The 21083-nt window shown below is 45.6% G+C and overlaps 1 protein-coding gene across 16 annotated transcripts in view; it reads left to right on the forward strand.

The window, feature by feature from the left end:
- The window catches only part of Agtpbp1 (ATP/GTP binding carboxypeptidase 1), a 268316-nt gene that overhangs the window by 161029 nt on the left and 86204 nt on the right, over positions 1-21083 (forward strand). For 8 of the 16 annotated variants that reach the window (XM_052727743.1, XM_052727751.1, XM_052727744.1 and 5 more), the window contains one exon: positions 9021-19485. The exons of 2 other annotated variants lie outside the window; for them this stretch is intronic. In XM_052727743.1, the coding sequence (XP_052583703.1) occupies positions 9021-9312 (292 nt within the window). In that variant the 3' untranslated portion in view covers positions 9313-19485. Of the gene's footprint in view, positions 1-1936; positions 1991-2641; positions 2833-9020; positions 19486-21083 lie in introns of those variants that run through there. 6 more of the 16 variants (XR_008215685.1, XR_008215686.1, XM_052727747.1 and 3 more) reach the window with 6 other exon arrangements.

Genomic DNA, 21083 nt, shown 5'->3' on the forward strand with positions numbered 1-21083 from the left:
ACATATCCCTTGTACATATTACCCTGATTAAAGACTCTCAGGGTGCATGCCTGGCCAATTTATGGGATTCAAATATACTATGAGTCAGGCCAACCCAGACACAGGACCTTCAGGGAGGTGGAGAGCATGCGCTTGGATGGCCAGGACTATCCAGGTCAGAACAGACACAGATGGGCCAGGAGAGGAGTGAGCATGCACCTGAGTACAGCTTCTAGAATGTGACGGAAGGCCTGAACAGGGAGCACACCCTGTTTGATACATGTGGGCTTCATGGTGGTGTGTGTGGTGGTCCTTGAAGGATGGACTATAGCTAGTCAGGAGAGAGGGTGGGCATGTTTGACTTATGGCCAGTGGTTCCAGAAGCCAGTGGTTTAGTTTGGCTTTGTGGTGTTGAGTAGAGTATAATTTACAAAGGTGGCTGTTACTGTCTCTCATGGCACAAGAACTTCCCTTCACAGAGAGAGGGAAGAAGGGGCCCATCCCTTTGAGTCAGGTGACTACAGACTCATGGATCATCACTGCAGTGCATTGAGTCTCATATGCAGGACCTTGAGGTCAGGGTGGAAGAGGATATGACTTTATACTCTTGAGTGGGAACACAGGTCCCATGGGAGAAATGTAGCCACCCTGAACTTGTCTGGAGTCTGCCACATCATGTGAAGCCACGCATTGGGAGTGACAGCTCAGAGGTGCTCAGATTGCAGACCTGGCTTTCCTGCCAGCCTAGCCTCCTGCCACTGAGCCTCCCCCATCTCCAGAGTGCCCTGGAAAGTCCCTCGATGCAGTGGAGCTGAGCCTTTGAACTCTTGCCTGACTTCTGGACCAAGAGAATTGTAGGGCATGGGAGGTCTGCTGCTGTGCCCAAGGAGGTCAGTGTGTATGCTCTGCAGACTCTGAACCTGAATGAACTGTGTAGTGGGGGCTACTTGGCTCAGCTCCTTGATGGCCTTCAAGCTAGGGTCTGCAGCATGGAACTCATAAGTGACAGCAGGGACTTCGCTCACTTAAGCATCATTTCTTCTGCCTTCTGTCTCCTCCATCAGCCCAAGGGCTTCATGTGGCCTGGCACTCTTAGCCACATAATTCCCACTTAAGAAAGGATTGATTACTCATGGGCTCACTTATATCATACTGTGGTGATATTTTATTTGTGCTGAAATGTGATATTTTATTTGTATGTTAATAAGTAAAGTTTGCCTGGAGATCAGAAGTCATAGCCATAAACAGAAGTCAGGTGGTGGTAGCACACGCCCTTAATCCAATCACATGGCAGGCAGGGTCTCTGTGTGGTCAAGGACATAGCCAAGCATGGTGACGCACACCTTCAATCCCAGTATAGACAAGCAGTGATGAGGAAGTGATGTGGCTGGGCTTAGAGCCAATGAGAAGGCAGAACAGGAAGGCAATAAAGGTGCAGGTTAGACGGGAAGAAGCTCTCTCTTGGGAAGCTATGGCAGCATGGTGAGCTAAGGTTAGTTGGCGGCTATTGCTCTGATCTCTACGGCTTACACCACTGTATTTGGCTCTGTGTTTCTTATTTAATAAGACTGTTTAGAAATTCATCTACAATTGGCACCCAACATGGGGCAAGAATTCTTTTAAAAACCTTTGGTGGCCTTACAGGTCCCCAGGTCTGGATGGAGCTACAAGTGGACCTGCTACATGCAGCTAGCTGGAGCTACTTGTGGCCAGATCTCCAACTCACGTGGCCAGAGCTTAAAGGGGCCAGAGCTATGAGCAGCTAGACTGCTTGTGGGTGTACAGACCCCTGGCTCAGGCCTGAAACGGCTCAGGCCGGAGCACATGACTGGACTTTAGCTTTTAGCTTTTTTCTCTTCTCCTGGTAGGTAGTAGGTGCGCTCTCTCTCTCTCTCTCTCTCTCTCTCTCTCTCTCTCTCTCTCTCTCTCTCTCTGGATTCCCATCTTGGACTGCAAGCATGCTAGGTAGCCGCTTTGAAATTCCCTCAGACTTCTGTTCTACGCAGACTTGGTAAGTCAATTAAGATATCAGATATCTTAAAGGGAGAAACTAGCTAAAAGAGAATTTTTTTTCCACATTAAAAAATGGGAAATAGCTTTACAATGAATGGCAGGAAAGGTCTGAACTGAATTTGCTGTGGGGGTCTGCATGCGGCTCCTCTGGGAGTTTCCCGAGGACAGAGGCAAAGGATTACCTTGTCTGTCCCTTGTTGCTCTACATTCATTGGTCCAGTGTTTATCCTTACCACACCTTCTGCATACTCCAGAAGTAGGGACTGGAGAGATGGCTCAGTGGTTAAGAGTACTGGCTGCTCTTCCAAATGTCTCAGGTTCAACTCCCAGCACCCACATAATAGCTAACAACTGTCTGTGACTCCAGTTCCAGGGGATCCAATGCTCTCTTTTGGCCTCTGCAGGCAGTGGGGGTATGCACATGGTGCACAGATATGCCTACAGGCAAAACATCCACACACATACATTATAAATAAATCTTTAAAAACAAAGACCTTAAAACATTTGGACTGCAAGCTTGCCTCCCCCGTGTAATAAAAGGCTAACTGGTCCACACACCTATAGTCTTTCCACGCCCCTTCTGTCTGTAAGCACTCTCTTTCCTCTAGGAAGACTGTGTATTGGCATCCTGTTTCACACACTCTTTCAGTGGCACCATGTTTTGGAGAAACCAACCAGTGGCAAACGAGGTACAGGCATGCCCTGCTGCCTGCCCTGTGCTACAATCCTCTGACGTCAGGGATCTGGAAAGGATGTGGCCACCCGGAGTTCTCAGAGTCCAATGGAAACAGACAAGGGACTGATGTCCTACTCCACCTCCCCAGTACTGCTGTCTCAGTCTCTCCAACTGAAGGTAAAGGGAGTCTACCCCCACCCCACGGCAGCAGTGTTCCCAGGAGGCTGGGAGTTCATCTCATCTTCCAGAACATTGTTTTCTCAGCTGTGGTAGGAGGCTCTGTCTCTGTGTGCTGCAGAAGCTCTCTTCTCTCGCTGATGATCAATGGCACCAGGTCTGGGCACCAGTCAACACACAGGTGCCTCCACTCTGCAGCATGACAACCGTGACATGCTTCTGCCCACGGAAAACAGCCAAACACAGGGCCATTGGTGGCACTCCAGGGAACACTGATCCCTGCTTTGGGGAATTCATTTTCCATGGAGACAACTGAGTTGTCTGTAAATCAGTTCACCTCCCTGGCCCTTGGAAATCAGAGCTAGAAGTTTCCTTGGTAGAAAAATTAGGATTCTATGTTTAGGTAAACATGCAAACCCCCAACCCTATGACTAATCCAGAAAGCCTCCTAAAAATGGAATCCAAGGATTTTGCAGGAATCCAGTATGGTTTCTTTTGAATGCTTCCCAGGGAAGCATGCCATGATGAATAGGCAAGGGCTGGTAATGCAAACTGTAACAGGAATCTTAAAGGGTCTTATTAATAAAAACAAACCTGGGGCCAGGTATTGGGGTGAATGCTGGAAGATCAGAGAAGCAGAACAAGCCACAGCCACCTCACCTTGTCAATTCCTCAGCTGACCCTGTTTCCTCAGACTGGAAGCTTCTGAGTCCTCATTCAAATGGATCTCAGCTGAACTGTGCTGCTCAAAGCCTAAAAGCTTAACTAGCCAAATGCTTCTAATTTCTGGTTTTCATGCCTTATATACCTTTCTGCCATCACTCCCTGGGATTAAAGGCTCATTTTCTGGGATTAAAGGCGTGAGTCACCATGCTTGGCTGTATCCTTGAACACACAGAGATCCAGGTAGATCTCTGCCTCTGGAACGCTAGGATTAAAGGCATGTGCTACCACTACCTATCCTCTATGTTTAATATTGTGGCTGTTCTGTTCTCTGACCCCAGATAAGTTTGTTAGTGTGCACAATATTTCGGGGAACACAATACCACCACAGCAAACCCTTCCTCATAGGAGGTCAGTGGATCCCTAGAGGGATGATGGTGTGTACAGAGCGCCAGTGTATGCACAGCACAGTCCCTGGAGATGTGAAGGCAGTCCTCCATAGCTGTACTCTCTCTTCTGTTCCTTCAGTCTATGGTAGCTCCTCCCTGAAGGGGAATCAAGAATAAAGAGCACTCCGCCATTCCTCCTCTCCCTCTCTTCCTCCCTTTCTCTCTCTGCCCCTCACTAATCTCCTTTCTTTTGCCATTTCCCCCCTGTAGTATTTTGCCAGGGCTGTCATATTGAAGTTGTTATGGTTTACAGGTAAATGTCCCTGCCTGATGGCTCCACTGTGGGGCCCTGCTGGCAGAAGTAGGTCTCTAGCCTTTGAAGCTTTATCTCAGCCTCCACTTTGGGTCTGGCACTCCACTGCATAACTGATGAGTTAGCACCAATCTGACTGCTGTGAACTTAGCTGTGTTTTCTCGGTTCTGATGGACTCAAATAGCCCAAATCAATCTTAGGTTGTTTCTGTTAGTTATTTTAGTTATAGTGACACAAACATGGCCATTATAACAGCTCTGCACACCAAGTGACTCAAAGGACAGAAATGTATCATCCGTGGTTCTAGGGGCTGAAACTCCAGAACCGCATGACAGCAAATCCAGTGTCTGGGGTCAGGGGTTCTCTCCCTGGCTTCTCACTCATCTGCACAAGCTCTTTTTGATGCCCATGTTCCCCTGGTTCTTTGCCCAGATTTCTTCTTACAAGAATGTCAGTCAAATTACATCAGGGCCACCTATGTAGCTTAAATGATCTCTTCAACGGTTGTGTCCCTAGGAATAGTCATGTGCAAGAGCCAGGACTTCAGTCTGTGAGTTTGATTGGTTGGTGTCTCCATGTCTCTCCCCAGAGCTGTTCTTGTATGATCAAGTCAGATTGGTGTCAGTTTTGACTTTACCACTTACTGTTTGTTTGTTTGTTTGTTTTTTTAGAAATTTCATTCCATTTTGTTTCACTGAAGACACATCCTACGTTCAAAAATTGATAAAAAAATTCTTGATGATGTAATTGTGAAAATGGTTACAATATGGGTCTAATGAGGATTTTTTTATTAATTAGATTTATTCATTTATTTTATATCCCAACTGCAGTTTCTCCTCCATCTTCTCTTCCCATTCCCTCCCCCACCTCTCCTCTGCCCCCCATACACTCCTCTGTTTCTGTTCAGAAAGGGGCAGGCCTCCCATGGGTGTCAACAAAGCATGGCACATCAAGTTGAGGTAGGGCTAAGCTCCCCCCACCTTTGTATTTAGGCTGGGCAAAGCAATCCAGTATGAGAAATAGGGTCCCAAAAGCCAGCCAAAGCATTAGGGACAGTCCCTGCTTGCTGTGGAATAAAATCTTCTTGTACACTGTAAAGATTTGTCACTCAAATTGGTTTAATAAAACACTGGCCAGTAGCCAGGCAGGAAGTATAGGTGGGGTGACCAAACTGAGGATGATGGGAAGAAGGGCAGAGTCAGGAGTTGCCAGTCAGATGCAGAGGGAGAAGGAGATGAACGTGCCATGCTAATAAAGGTACTGTCATGTGGCAGAGCATAAATAAGGGATATGGGTTAACATAAAATGTAAGAGCTAGTTAGTAATAAGCCTGAACTATTGGCCAAGCATTTATAACTCATATTCAGTTGGTTATTTGGGATTGGGCATTCGGAACAGGAAACGTCCACTTATACCTGCTCCCACTGTTGGGAGTCCTGCAAGTAGACTAAGCTACACAACAGTCACACATATGTAGAGGGTCTATGTTGGTCCTGTGCAGGCTCCCTAGCTGTTAGTCCAGAGTCTGTGAGCTCCTATGAGCCCAGGTTAGTTGTTTCTATGCGTTTTCTTGTGATGACTTTGACTCCCCTGGCTTGTACAAGCCTTCCTCCCTCTCTTCAATAGGATTCCCCATGCTTGGCTCTAACGAGGACTTTTAAAGGAAAGATTTATCTTAATTTTATGTGTGTATTTTTTTGCTTGCATGTATGGTATATATATATATATATATATATATCTCACTTGTGTGCAGTGATCATGGAAGCCAGAAGAGGACATTGGATCCCTTGGAACTAGAGGTATAGATAGTTGAGTCTCCATGTAGGTACTGGGAATGGGACCCAGGTCCTCTTCAAGAGAAGCCTGTGTTCTTAACAGCTGAGCCATCTCTCCACTCCTAATGTGGGCATGTTGACTTGAGTGTCTGGCAGTACTCCATTCACACACCACCACTACCTAAGGTTCTTAACCTGCACTTGCTAATGGTGTCCTACCGTGAACATCTGTAATATCCTCTTGAACCTTCCTGTGAGGACCACTCATGGAGTGGTCCAGAGTGTAGGCAAGTTGGTAATTAAGCTAAAGTGAGCTCTTTAGAGTATCTTCCAATCAGACATGACCAGAGGGACAGCCAGATGGAGACACAGAAGACAGCCACCCTCAGGGCAGGGAGAGCGGTTGTGAGAGAATATTGTGACCAGGGCTACTAACTTTTCGAATGTGAGGGATGGAATCCCCTTGTTGGAGCTGCGTCTCTGTCAGTGTCATCCTTCCTGTTGCTATGAGGAGCTGGCGGGCTGTTAGCTCCATGTGTAGGGGCAGCTCTTGACTCTTTCCCTCTGACCTGGAAGCCATCTTCACAGTCCCTTGACTCAGTGGCTGTGCTGTGGCCCCAGCACTGGGCTGAGTAGAGTCAGGGCCACTGGGCATCCTTGTCTTGCCCTCACCATAGTTTCAGTGCCTTGGTTTTCACACTGGGTGTGATATCTGTGGCCTTTCACATGTGGCCTTTACAATGTTGAGTCGTGTGTTTGTTTTTTTTAACTTCTGTTCCTAGTATTTTGGGAGTCTTATTTTAATTATGAAAGAATGTTAAATGATCCCAAATGCTTTTTCTGTATCAATTATGATGACTATATGAATTTTTAATTATTTTTCTATTAGTGGTATACTATATTAATTGATTTTTATATATTGAATCATCCTTGCACCTCAGAAGAAAAAAATCCACCTGATTATAGTATATGATCTTTTTATTAACATTAAAAAGTTTTTAAAATTGCATTTATTTATCTATTTATTATTTGTTGTGTTTGCGTGTGTCCTATGCACATACATATGAGCTATGGTGCACATGTAGGGGTCAGAGGATGAGTTACAGGAGTTGGTCCTCTCCTCCCACCATGTGGGTCATCAGGATTGAACTCGGGCTGTTAGACTTGTCAGCCAGTGTCTTTATCCACTGAGCCGTCTCACTGGCCCTGTGAAGGATCTTTGTAATGTGCTGTTAGATTTCATGTCTTAGTATTTTGTTGGGGATTTTCAAATTGTGTTCATTAGGAACTCTGGTCTGCTGTTTTCTTTCCTTGCACTTTGGTACCAGGCTACTGCAGGCCTCAGAGAATTGGCCTGGAAATGCCCCTCTTCCTCAGCTGCTCAGAAAGGGTTAAATGTCTGGTAGAATTCAAAGGTAGGCGGCCTGGTCTGGGCTTTGTCAGCCCAGGTTCTGAATCCCGATTCAGTGCTCATCTCCTTACAGTTCTGGGCAGGTCATCCCTTCAAGGCTTGCTCCTGGGAACAAGAACTAGCCATTCCTGTTTCGTGGATTTGCTTGTGCGATGCAGTCTAGCGATCGTCCTAATTCCTGTGATGGTAGTGTGATGTCAACTTTTTCACTGCTGGTTTATTTATTTCCTAATTAGTTTAGCCAAGTGCTTGCCAATTTTGTTTTTTTAAAAAAAAACAAAAAAACCAACTCTTGCCTTCATCAATCTTTTTCACAGTCTGTTTTCTGTTTGTCTTTGACCTCATTCTTATTTCCTGCTTTCTGCTAACACCAGACTTAGCTTCCCCTCGTTCTTCAGTTCCTTCAGATGTAAAATTAGATTGTTTATTTGAGATCTTTCTTCTTCTTGGATGTGGGCATTTATGGCAGCCAGCGTCCTTCCCAGTGCTGTTTGTGCTGGCTCCCATGAGTTTTGGTTTCCTGTGTTCTGTTTTCATTTGTCGAGGGGTGTTTTCTAATCTCCTTCTTGATTCCTCTCTGGTATGATGGCTCTCTAATGGCATTTTGTTTAATTTTCACATATTTGTATGTCTTCCCATTTTCCTTCTGATTTTTGTTTGTTTTCTGCACTGGGGATGTGCTTGATCGTATTTCAGTCTTAGCTTGTGAAGACTTGTTTTGTGATTTAATACTTAATGTATCGAGGAGACAGTCCATGAGAGCTGGAAAAGAATGTGTGTTCTGCTGCTGCCAGTGGAATAGCCCGTCTTCCCAGCATGCGCAGGGCAAGCCTTCTGCCCTTCACTGGTGACGGCAACACTGTAGACCTGATGTTCCACCATTACTGAAAGCGAGGCACTGAAGTCTCCGCTCAGCCCTGCCATCATTTGCTTTATGTGTTTATGTGCTCCGGTGTTGGGTGCATTTGTGTTTTAATTGTTATATCTTCCCGCTAGATTGATTCTTTTATCTTATGTCCCTTATTTGTTGTGATGGGTTTGACCTGAAGTCTGTTTTGTCCAATGTAAGTACTCTACTCTTTCTGATCAGTTTCTGGTTCTTAAGTGTCAAGTGAGTCTCTATTGGCAGCAAATGTTTGTATCTTTAAAGAATTTGTCTTTAGCTGAGTGGTGGTGGCGCATGCCTTTAATCCCAGCCCTCGGGAGGCAAAGCCAGGTGGATCTTTGTGAGTTTGAGGACAGTCTGGTCTTCAGAGTGAGATCCAGGACAGGCTCCAAAATTACAGAGAAACCCTGTCTCAGAAAAACAAAACAAAACAAATAATAATAATAATAATAATAATAATAATAATAATAATAATTTGTCTTTAACCTAGTCCACAGTTAGACTTTTACACTGGGGAATTCAATACATTTAATTTAAAAATAATTGTTGACAGAGAAAAACCTCACTATTTCTTTTATTATTTCCTTTTTATTAGTCTTGGAGGATTTTTTAAATTAAGTTTCTGGGTTTTCATAAAAGGCCTTTGTGAAAAATTGCTGAGTTTAGGGGATGAGAGCCTCAGGCTTTCTTCTCCACCACCATCCTAATTTTTACCCACATCTTTCTTTGCTCTTACAGGGTCAACATTTCCAGTTCTCATTTCAAATATGAGTCTCTTGGATCCTGTGGCCACCCAATCCCAGGGTTTGTCTTATCTCTTATGTACCTCAGGCAGCATCCTCAACTAAAACCTGAAGCAATGGCTTTTGCTAACTCATCTCCATATCCCCAGAACCCAGGTTGGTGCCTGCACATAGGAAGTACTCAATTAGTATCTACCAGAGGCTACTGCTCTTTTTGCTGTGCCACACTACAGCCTGTGGGTAAAAACCTTGGCTGTGGCCAAAGATGGACTCAGGGATCCTGCTGAGGAGACATATCAGAAGAAAGTATAGGGGTGTCTCAGCTAGAAGATGTAGATTGAGTGGCTCTGCTTTAGATCTCCTGCATGAACCACTTGTTTCTTCTGGGCTGTAGTTATCTTGTCTGATAGAGTTAGTTCTGTGTTATTTCAGTTGGTCACTGTGTAGATTAAGTGCAGTTCCATATGTACTGAGTATACAACAACAGATCACAGTGCATTTTATTTCCTTTGCTTAGCCCATCTGACCTGAGCACAAAGCTGTGCAGAGAAGAGCACTGTAGATGTAGTATCTCGTGACCTGGTGATTTCCTTTTTAGCCTCAAACTTACCCTGCTCTTTGTCCTTGTTTAAAAGTCATCTTGGCAACAACCCAGGTAACCATGATGTCAAATGAGCTGGTGTTCATGTGTAAGACCTCAGCAAAGGAGCATGGGTGTCCAGAGGGCTTGAGTGGGATAAAACAGCTGTCACTTTCTGCAAAAATGCAGAATGCCACTGTGACAGCAGTCTGAAGAGGGAAAACCGAGGCTGTGTATGACTGCACAGAGAATATGTATGTTTTGCATGAAGTCACAATAGCCAAGCTACAGCTATAGCTGTACAGCTCGGTACCTCCACCCAACTGTCCACTGCTGGATGAAGGGATATGTGGCACGTGCAAATGTAATCAAATGAAGCCATAAACAACTTTTTAAAAAATGTTTGAACAAAATTACCCTGCATGGCTGGACAGTGATGCCCCCAGAAATTATGGGTTATTAAATGAAAATTGAAGCACAAGGCATGGGTTACTTCCCTGAATTATGGATCAGGAAGACCCCAGAGGCAACCAAAACAACACAAGATATCACCATTGCTCTTGCCCTTACCATAAATATATGGCAAGACCCTTTTGTTGAAGACACCAGACACTCGGCCTGCAAGTGGGGAAGCCTGGCAGCAGCAGGCTTGGTGCAGGAGCAGCCACGAGCACACATCTCCAGGTGCAAACAGGAAGCAGAGAGAGCTGAGTTGGGGATGGTGGGATGCTTTTAAGCTTCACAGTCAGCCCACAGTGACACACTTCTTCCAGGATGGCACACTTCCTAAGCTTCCCCAAACAGCATCACCAACTGTGGAGCAAGTGTTTAAATGCCCAAGAATATGGGGCATCTCATTCAAACCACCCCAGCTGATGAATCATTGGGGTTTTGTTGTTGTTGTTTGTTTTTTCACGAGATGGAGGTCTCACTGTGTTCCCCTCATTGTCCTAGAATCCCTGGGCTCAAGCAAACACTTTCAGCCTGTGGAGGAGCTATGACAGCAGGTGTCCACAGAAAGCTTTCCAACCACCTCTCCAGGGCCCTGCCCTGACACTACTGTCACAGCCAGTTTCGACTTGAACCTCAGAGGGCCTGGACCGTATTCAAACCACAGCAGCTGTGAATTCTCATCTTTCCTTCAATTACTGTCCTTTGGACCTGCTGGCAAAAGGCGACCCGGGTTACCTTTCCATTCTTAAATCATCTTTAACATCACCAAAGAACACAATTTCACTCTAGCCAGTGGCTGGCTAGCAGCCCCTGAGCCGCAATGCCAGGACTGGACTCTGCTTTCAAAAGTTGTTTCAAGTGTTCTCACTCACAGAATCCTCAAATGGATCTTTGTTCTTTTTTATTAATTCAAAGTGGCTCTTCTGAGCTTTCCACAAAGGTAGCTTCCACATACTATGTCCTTGTGGCCCATGCCCTCGGGGCTGCTCTGCTGGCCACAGCCATGGGCAGAGGGACCTTCAGGGGTCGTGTAGACAGGAGTGCCACCTGTGCTACACAGCACGGCTTCCACCCTACTAAGCCAGAATTCCCTCCACGTTGAAGTTCAGCTTATTGTTAGCACCAACAAAGGTGCTTTGAAGCATTCTGTGTTCTGGTTGCAGACCTGCCGGGGTTTAGCTGTGTGGGAAGAGCAGTCACTGTGAGGCTTTGGCTGGCCAGCACAGACTCATTCTGTAGAGGCACCATCTCCCACTCAGTCTTCCAGTCCCCTCACTGCAAAGCTCCACGACAGGTGTGTCAGCCCAGCCAGCTGACCCACTGGCCTGAAAGATCCACATGGTCGTACTCCACACTTGCTGTCCTTGTAGACGCACAATACAGCCCTAGCTGCAGCTGCCCACATTGTGTTCCTTGCCTTTCTCAGGGCATGCGTGTCCCCGCCCTCACGGTCTTCCAACATCACTTCTGAAGAACAGCTCCTTCAGCTGTCCTTGTGCAACCCCCTTCTGCTAAGTTTCTCAAGGGCATGGTTGTTGAGACAGTTTTCTCTCTGCAGTTATGGTCCTTGAGGGATCTGCTCCGTTGGCCAGGAGTGCTGCAGGTTAGATGACAAGGTCCCACAGGGTGTGAGTGTGAAGTTAGGGAGGGACGAGGGGTGCACTGTCAGTTTGGCCTGAGACTAGAGTGTTTGACACTTACCGAAACTTGTCTGGAGACAGTGGTTGCAGTTTTTCTACTGATAGCTTTTCTTTTTCTTTTTTTTCTCCTTGGCAAAACTATAAATTCAGAACCAGCAATGCTGACTGTACCTAGCTTTCCTCCCATCATGAGGTGAGAGTAACTTAGTCTCTCTTTTTTTGTAGGATCTAGATTTCCTGAAATCTACGCCTGCCTCCCCCACACTCTCTCCCCTCACCCTTCTCTGCAGAGTGGTCTGTAGTTGTGCTGCACCTCCCACAGGTCTGTGGAATGACCTGCAGCTTCTGTTAAGGTGTCACATGGTTTCCCTGCCCCAAAGTCACCCTGTGCCCTTCCTGTTCACCCTCCTGCTCTCCTCAATCCCTCGCAAACCTTGGCCTTTCTTCTCCATAATTTTGCTTTTTCCAGAGTACTGGACGGTTGGACCATCCACAGCAGCCGCTGTAATCAAGTCTCTTTCAGTTGGTGCCTTGTACTCAGGCTCCTGCCATGCCTTCTAGTGGCTTTGTAGCTTGTTTCTTCCCATCATTCTGTCATTGGGCTGTTCTGGTCTATTCACCAGAAACCTTTGTTTTACAAGAACAGATAAGGGCAACTCTCAGTCATTTGTATAGCTTCTTAAGAAATGAAACTTAAACGGTTGCTAAGGAGACAGAGACGCTGGACCCCTGGGGTGGGTGGTGTGCATGGGTGGTAGCCATGGCTGCTGTTGGAGGAGGCTGTGTGTAGCTGTTTTTACACCTGACATGGGAGCTTTACCCTTGGCAGGTGTTTGGGAAGTAAGAGGTAAAGAAGGCAGGCTAGATTCCTGAGCAGAAGCCCATGGGGGCGTGCTGAAGTCTACCAGATCTCACAACCATCGCCCTTCTCAGACCTTCATCATGAAGCTGAACACACGCATCTGGCCCCGGGGAAGTGAAACGGTGGAGGAACACGGAGCTGCTGCTGGTCTGGTTGTTGTCTCATGCATGGAGGGAGCAGGTGAGAGACGATGCTATATGGCTCAGCTGCTGCCTGGCCTCTGCTCCCACATTCCTTACACGAGCCTTGTTGAACACAGGAAGAGAATCCTAGGGTATAGGATTCTCCCTGTTCACAAAAGTTTATTACAAAGCTAGTTGGAATTTGTTTCTTAGGTTCCTGTGGCCATAGGGAAGGATAGGTCTGTGTCCCTGTGGGTCACTCAATAGGCAGCCTCTCTGGGGGTCCTGGTCCCCTCCCTCATTTCCAGTGACTCAGGCCCAGTGATGTGTCCCTGGCACATGGCCTCAAGTCCCTGGAGCTCTGAGCCCCTGATGCCAGCATTTCTCGGATTGCAGTGCAGTCCTAGTTCCCTGTGTGAACGGAAACATCCAGTGTGAGCTAGCGGGTGGAGGAACAAGTGTGAGGTGCACAAGGTAGCTACTGAGGGATATGTATTATGAAGGAACTGAGTAAGACTTAGCAAAGATACATATTTAAAGATAGATGGTAATTTACAGAAGGATATATGGTAACATATGCAAAGATATACATATGCATAGACACATCTATAATCCTTAATATATATATAAATGTCTATATATTTTTGTACATGCAATCCTTTTTATATATAAATGCCTATTATATATATATACATACATACATATATACATGTGTGGGGTGTGTGTGTGTGTGTGTGTGTGTGTGTCTTTTCCTCCTTCCTTCTAATGCAGGGATGGAGCTGAAGAGCAGCGTGCTGGAGAGAGAACAGATGAGACAGATGGACAAATAGGTTAGGGTTCTCTTACCCTGATACCAGGATTTCAAAAATGTCTGATTTCCAGCTCTTAGGTCTGCAGGAAGATCTGTGTTTCCCTGATGCTACTTCTTTGGGTTTCCCAGAATCATCATCTATCATGTCCCCTGACTCTTATTTTTCTAAGAATGGCCCTTGTGGGTTGTGATGATGGTTACCAAGGATGCTTTCTGCAAGTCGTGAGCTGATGCAGGACCAAGAGCTGTGGTTACACACATGCTGAACCCCAGTTTTGTGGTGGAATATTGTTTTAAGATGTGTGTAGCACAAATCCTAATTGGTTTTAATAATAAAAACCCAGAGCTAGAGAGCAGAGTAAATGCTGAAAGTTCAGTAAAGGAGCCAGCACTAAAGAGACTTCTCACCTCTATCAAATTCTCAGCCTGAAAGAGAACTGAGCTCCTGTCTCCTCCTGCCTTATATCCCTCTGTCCACCCAGCCACATCACTTCCTGTCTCCACTTCCGTAATGCTGGGATTAAAGGCATGAGATCCCAAGGGCTGGGATCAAAGGTGTGTGCCTCCACTGCCTGGCTCTGTTTCTCTTTTAGACTGGATCAATCTTGTGCAGCCCAGGGTGACCTTGAACTCCTGATCTTCCTGCTTCCTCCTCCCAAGTGCTGGGGTTAAAGGTATGTACCACCACTGCCTAGCCTCTATGTTTATCTAGTGGCTAGCTCCACCCTCAGATCTTTAGGAAATCTTTATTTGTTAAAGCACAAACAAAAATATCACCACAGATGTGTTACATTTGTTTATGCTATGGAACATTTGTTTAATAATGCAAAGATGTGTTGCACTCTTTTATGTTGCATTTGTTTAACTCTGTGAAACTGTGTTACTTTGCCTGTCTAAAACACCTGATGATCTAATAAAGAGCTGAATGGCCAATACGAAGGCAGGAGAAAGGATAGGCAGGGCTGGCAGGCAGAGAGAATAAATACAAGGAGAAAAAGAGGGACCGGGAAGCAAGAGAGATCAAGGAGCAAGAAAAGGAGAAGAGAGGAAGACGGCAGGGGCCAGCCACCCAGCTACACAACCAGCCACAGAAAAAGAAGTAAAAGAAAAGAAATAGAGAAAGGTAAAAGCCCAGAGGCAAAAGATAGACAGGATAATTCAAGTTAAGAAAAACTGGCTAGAAATAAGACAAGCTAAGGCAGGGCTTTTTTTTTTATAAGAAAAAATAAGTCTCTATGTGATTTATTTGGGAGTTGGGTAGTGGGTCCCCCAAAGAGTAAAGAGTGAAAAATAACCAACAACATGGTTTGCTGGCATCTCGTGGAGGACATGATACCTTCCTTGTTCTGTTCAGTCTTTAAAAGTGTCAGAGTGAGCTCTATGGAGAGGCAACTCAGGGTGCCCATGCTGCCCCGAGTGCTACTCTCAGGTCTTTGTAACCACAGCTGTGTGCTCACTGGATACCTGGGCTGCTGACATGCTCACTCTTGCTGGCACTGTCCTGGTCTTTGTGACTGTGGTGTGCATGTGGAGGCTGGGCTCGGGGCAAGTTGCCCATTATGCCACTAGCCTTCAGTCTGATGTCCCATCTGGCTCTTTCCTCAGAGCTACAGGGACCATTACCCTCTAGGTTGTGCTTAGTGTAGTTGACATCTGATACTTACTAAAGGTGTACATGCTCCTTATATAGATTATCACGAGGGGCTGCAGAGATGGCTCTGTTAAGAGCACATATTATTCTTCCAGATGATCCAAGTTTGATTCCCAGCAACCACACCAGGCATCTCACAACCTTCTATAACTCCAGCTCCAGGGTACAAAACTCTTCTGGTCTTTAGGGGTACAACAAACACGATTTTATTTTATTTTATTTTGCAATACAATTCAGTTCTACATATCAGCCATGCATTCCCTTATTCTCCCCCCTCCCGTCCCCCCCAGCCTTCCCCCACCCCACCCCCCATTCCCACCTTCCCCAGGGCAAAGCCTCCCCCGAGGACTGAGATCAACCTGGTAGACCCAGTCCAGGCAGGTCCAGTCCCCTCCTCCCAGGCCGAGCCAAGCAACCCTGCATAAGCCCCAGGCTTCAAACAGCCAGCCAACTCATGCAATGAGCACAGGACCCGGTCCCACTGCCTGGATGCCTCCCAAACAGATCAAGCCAATCAACTGTCTCACCCATTCAGAGGGCCTGATCCAGTTGGGGGCCCCTCAGCCATTGGTTCATAGTTCATGCGCTTCCATTCAAACAAACACGATTTTTAAAGACAGTGTTTTGGTATGTATCTCAGGCTGGCCTTGACTCACTGTGTAGCTTAGGATAGCCTGGAACTTACAGTAATCTACCACAGTCTCCTGAGTACTGGGATTGCAGGTGTGAGCTCATATACCTGGGATTGTGGGATTTTTGGTGTGAGCCAACACACCTGTCTTTATTATTTTTCAAAAGTACAAAAGTAAGATATCAAATCCACTTATCTTGAAAATTTATGTGTTAATATTTAATAATAACATTAAAAGAGACACATTTGTGTGTGTGTGTGTGTGTGTCTGCATGTGCACATCAACAGAAATTTCAGAAGACACCACAATACTGTCTGTAAATATGTAATAATTTAATATTATTTGAAAATGTTAGAAGAAGGAGCTAGAGTGAGACTGGAGGGAACCCTAAGCCAGGTAAGTGGGTCTCTATCAAGAGAGAGGGCTCGAGTTCTTCTAAAGCGTTATGAAGGGTTCCACAGATGCACGGTCATCTTCTAAAGCTTTATGAAGGGTTCCACAGATGCACGGTCACAACCCAGTGGAAATAAACTCCCACTGTCGCCCAGCTGTGGTGCCTGATGCCATCTATGGCTGTTGCTGGACTCCTGGGGTAAGGACACACTTCTCACTTGTGATTGGCCCACCTGGAGCCCATGGTCTCCAGTTCCCCTGGTGAGCTCCTCCTTGGCTGTGGGTGACAAAGCAGGTGTGGAGTGATCTGTTTTCAGAATCACAAGGTGACATGTGTCCCTTTTAAAAGTCAGCAGTGGGGGTCCTAGCACCCACTCTTGACCACCACCTCAGAAGAAGCACAATTTTGAGAAGAACCAGTTGTAAGCCCTCAGCCCTAAAGGCCTCTTGTCTGACTCTCGAACTGGCCCAAGATTCCTCAGGCTTCTGGGCAGCATGCCTCACTATCTGAGGATACTCCTCTTTGCTGGCTTCGGCAGATGGCGTCTACAGGTCTGCAGAGTTCGACAGCAATTGCTCCCCTCCTATTTTATCTCTAAGTTCATCACTATCTAGACTTCTAGTGGCAATGTTCTGGCTTATGGGAATTGTTCTGGATTTGTTTTCATACTTTGGATTTCTTTAATTGTTTCAGTGGAATCTGAGAGAGAAAAGGTAAAATTCAGTTGGTTGTCTTGAGTGGCGGGTCTCATCTTATTGATCTGCACCTCTCTTTGTATTACATGAAAAGCAAGCCTTAGCCTTAAAAGTAGTATGTAGCATGAATCTTAAAAGGTCTTATTGATAAAAAAACAAACCTGGAGCCAGGTGTTGGGGTGAATGCTGGAAGATCAGAGAAGCAGAACAAGCAACAGCCAACCTCACCTTGTCAACTTCTCAGCTAATCTTGTTTCCTCAAACTGGAAGCCTCTGAGTCCTCATCTGAATGGATCTCAGCTGAACTGCTGCTAAAAGCCTAAAAGCTTAAGGCTCTAGTTCCTGGTCCTCAAGCATTATATACCTTTCTGGTTCCTGCCATCATTTCCTGGGATTAAAGGCGTGTGTCACCATGCCTGGCTGTTTCCAGTATGGCATTGAACTCCCAGAGATCCAGATGGATCTTTGCCTCCTGAATGTTAGGATTAAAGGTGTGTGCTACCACTGCCTAAACCTGTTTAATATAGTGGCTGTTCTGTTCTCTGACCCCCAGATAAGTTTATTGAGGTGCACAATATATCAACCACAGTAGTGTTTTCTTCAGCCACTCTGGAAAACAATATGGCAGTTTGTAAAGAAGTTAAAAAGAGAATACCACGTGACCCAGCCCTCCTAAAAGAGCACCTTAGAAAGTAACAAATCCCTGTGCTCACTGCAGTCTGTTCAAGATAGCCAAGATATGCAAATCATCTACATGTTCATTGACAGATGAATGGATTTTCTCTCATAAACAATAGGAATATCATTCAAGCTAAACAAGAATATATATATATTGAGTGAGGGCTAAATTTGATACAATTGTATTTCTTTAAGATGTAGCTGTGAAGGTGACAGATCTTAACTGCATTGCTGTAGTAATGACTCCTAACCATGACCCAAACTGAAAAATACACAACACAACATTTATTCTTTTTTGTTTTGAAGTTGAAAAAAAATCTTAAAAATCGTATGAAAGGGCAAAATATTCCTGTTCCTTTATTTCCCAAGCTATAGTCAGCCAATGGTTCTGACATGGTTTGTAATCTGCCACTTTACCTGGAAGTCTCATAGCCTTTTTTTAAAGTAGTGGAGTTTTGACTTTTCCTTGCCACTGTTTACTATTTCCAAGTCATGGCTGTATCTTGATGTTGTAAATGTATTTACTAAACCATTACCAGTATCTTTGCTTTCAGATGGGTTATTAAGGATACTCATTGGCACCCAGTGATAAAGGGCTGGAAAAGAGCATGGGTGCAGAGTGAGCTGGAGGTGCTATTGTGTCCATTTGCTGATCGCCCTGGCTCCCCAAGTTCTCTTTGAAGTTGTGATGGGAGAATGCTAAGGGCTTTTGTAGTGCCCTGGTCTCCCACCTCTACTTTATGCTCTTCTTCCATGGTGAAGATGGGCTGAACCAATGAGCCTCCTTGCCTTCTGGCTGCCTCATGGCCTCAGCCAACAGAAAGGAAGACACTGAGGTTGGCTTGTGTCTTCTCCTGGCTCTGTGTGGGCTTGGCTTCCTTCTCCCCACTGATAGCAGACTTCATCTCGCAGAATGATTCTTTCCAGTCCGCATCATTTCTTCTGTACTGTGCCCTTCAAACCCTGTGTTACCAGTGTCCAGCTTCCATAAGATTAGCTCAAAGAATAATACAGTTCCCCATGGTTTCTGGGTGGACTTTTAAATGGTTCTTTGATTTGGTATTCTTTGAATTATCCTGTTGGAAACCTGGAACCCTGATACAAGTTCTATGAAAATGAATTGAGCATACTATTAACAACTTAATTCTAGAGGGACCAAGACACCATGCACATATGGTTCACTTCCATGCTTACGTAGTCTTGACCTTTACACTTGATCTGATGCTAACACACCTGTGACCCAGGACACGGCTGCAGTGCAGGTACCAGAATTCCACTTGACGATTTGGGCCACTGTTCCTTCCCAACATCATTCCCAAAGCATCCCAATGTCTGATGCAGGGGAAGGTATTTTTAGGAGACTGAAGCGTTCTTTTTTCCTTCTGTGCTGGTTGTTTAACAAGGCCACTGATCTTCCCTGGGCGGGGTATAGATCTCTGGCGATCAGCCATGTGGGCCAAGTTGCAGAAGCATGAAAGAGACTCAGGTCATTTTCCTGTGGACTTCAGATGTCCTCACTGTCTGAATCTCTCATAACTGTAGTATTAGGGCTTGAATCTGAAATGTCCCCCTATAATCTCGTGTTTGAATGTTTGTTGTTCCCCCCCATTGGTGGCTCTGGTTTAGAGGGTTGTGGTGCCCCCTTTAAAGGGATGAAGCCTTTCTGGCAGAAGTAGGCCACTCAGGATGGACCTTTAAGTCGGTGATGGCCAACTCCTATTCTGATCCTGCTCCCTCTACTTCCTGAGTCTTCAGGATGTGAGGAGCATCCAGCACACATCCCTGCTGCCGTGAACTCCATGATGCCTTTCTCACCATGAGCCAAGATAAATCTGTCCTCTGTAAGTTATAAGGTACTTGCAAAAGTAACAAATACGTGTATGTTACGATAATGTTACTGAACATTAATTAAAATAAATGGCAAGACTCTCATAACACTTTTTATTTTGAAGCCACCCCAACCTGGCTTCTTCGTCTTCATTGTATTTCTGGATTAAATTATACTATCTGAAAATTTTTTCAAAACTCAAAACACAGCTAGTGTTTTTTGTCCTCTGCCTGACTCTTAGGGCTTGGGAATGGTCTGGGCAGCCACGGAAACGTGAGTTCTAAGCCAGCAGAGTGTGATACTCAGGGTGGGGTCCTCCTGGTGCGGCTAAGAGCCAGGGCAAGAACCTATCTTTGGTTACCCGCAAGAACTTCATACAACAGCTTCATACCAAAAGCTGCGCTGAGTCACGGCCTGTGCCATGTGCACGGAGGGGAAACAGTACGTTTCGTTTACATCAGCCACAGGCTGTAGGTTGGAGTTAGCCCTGGGTAAGTGAAGTCCTAAGCAGATGTTTATGGCAACTGAAGCTTTAGATCTTCAAAGGAAGGGGAGAGGGTGGGCGAGAGAGCTCACCATAAGGAGAAAGCGCTTACTGCTCAAGCTGATGAACGGGCTCAGTCTCTGAAACCCACAGTGCAAGGAGAGCACTGACTCCTGAAAGCTGTCCCTCACCTCCACATGCCTGTTGTGGCATGTGCCTGTGCACACATGCACACAAGTTAAAAACAAAAATTAGAGAATTATTGTTTTGAGGGGAGCAATGTTTTGAACAGGAAAATACACACACACACACACACACACACACACACACACACACACACAGGACCTGGATCTGTGAGTCTGGGACAGTCAGTGGATACTCTGGGAAGGAGGATCCCGAAGCGTGAGCTGCACAGGATGTGTACAGAGCAAAGTGCATGGAAGGAGGGGATATTGCTTTGCAGACATGAAATCTGCACTTGACAATTTATTTTGACACTTATCCACCAGATGTCAGCCAAGTGTCTCATTTTAACAAGGTGAGTATAATATGAAAGACAGTTTCCAGAATGGCTCCAGAAAAAGGTGCTTTGAAAATATCTGCACAAAGGATCTGCATGAGCTGGCACAGCCCTGAATTTCAGCTCTCTACCATTTACAGTTTAAAATATCTTCTTACATCTGAAAAAGAGAAAGAAAGGAGAGTCTATTCCTGAGCTTTCTACCCCTCGTGGGACACCATACCCCCAGTCAAAACAAGCAAAGCAAGTCACTGGTCACGTGTTCTCTGATCATCTGTGTTTGTGTCTGTTTTTCTTGCTAGCCTACACCTCCCTTTTAAACCAGTAATTTATATCTTCATTTAAATGATGTAAACACACTGTTGTAAAGCTAAATATTGAGTATGAGAAAAAAAAAAACCCAGCTTCACCTACCCACCCTGTTCTTGGTTCTATTCCTTGGATTGACTGCTTTCACTTTTTGTAATATGTGGTTGGGTACACCAGCAGGGGTTAGCGGTGCTTGTTACTATGACCAGCAACCTCCCCATAATGGTAGCCCAGCAGCGAGGGGCTCTTTCTTTCTTAGTACAGGCCATCAGGAAGAGAATCTGAGTCCACTCATTTAGGGACTCAGAATCAGATTCTGGCCACTGTTCTGTGGTACTGTTGTTAGCAGCCGGCCTTCAAGTCTCCCCTGGAAGAGGAAGGGAGAATGGAGAGTAAAAT

Source organism: Peromyscus californicus, unplaced genomic scaffold (assembly GCF_007827085.1).
Source record: "Peromyscus californicus insignis strain IS unplaced genomic scaffold, ASM782708v3 Scaffold_8__1_contigs__length_139910024, whole genome shotgun sequence".
Lineage (NCBI taxonomy): Eukaryota > Metazoa > Chordata > Mammalia > Rodentia > Cricetidae > Peromyscus > Peromyscus californicus.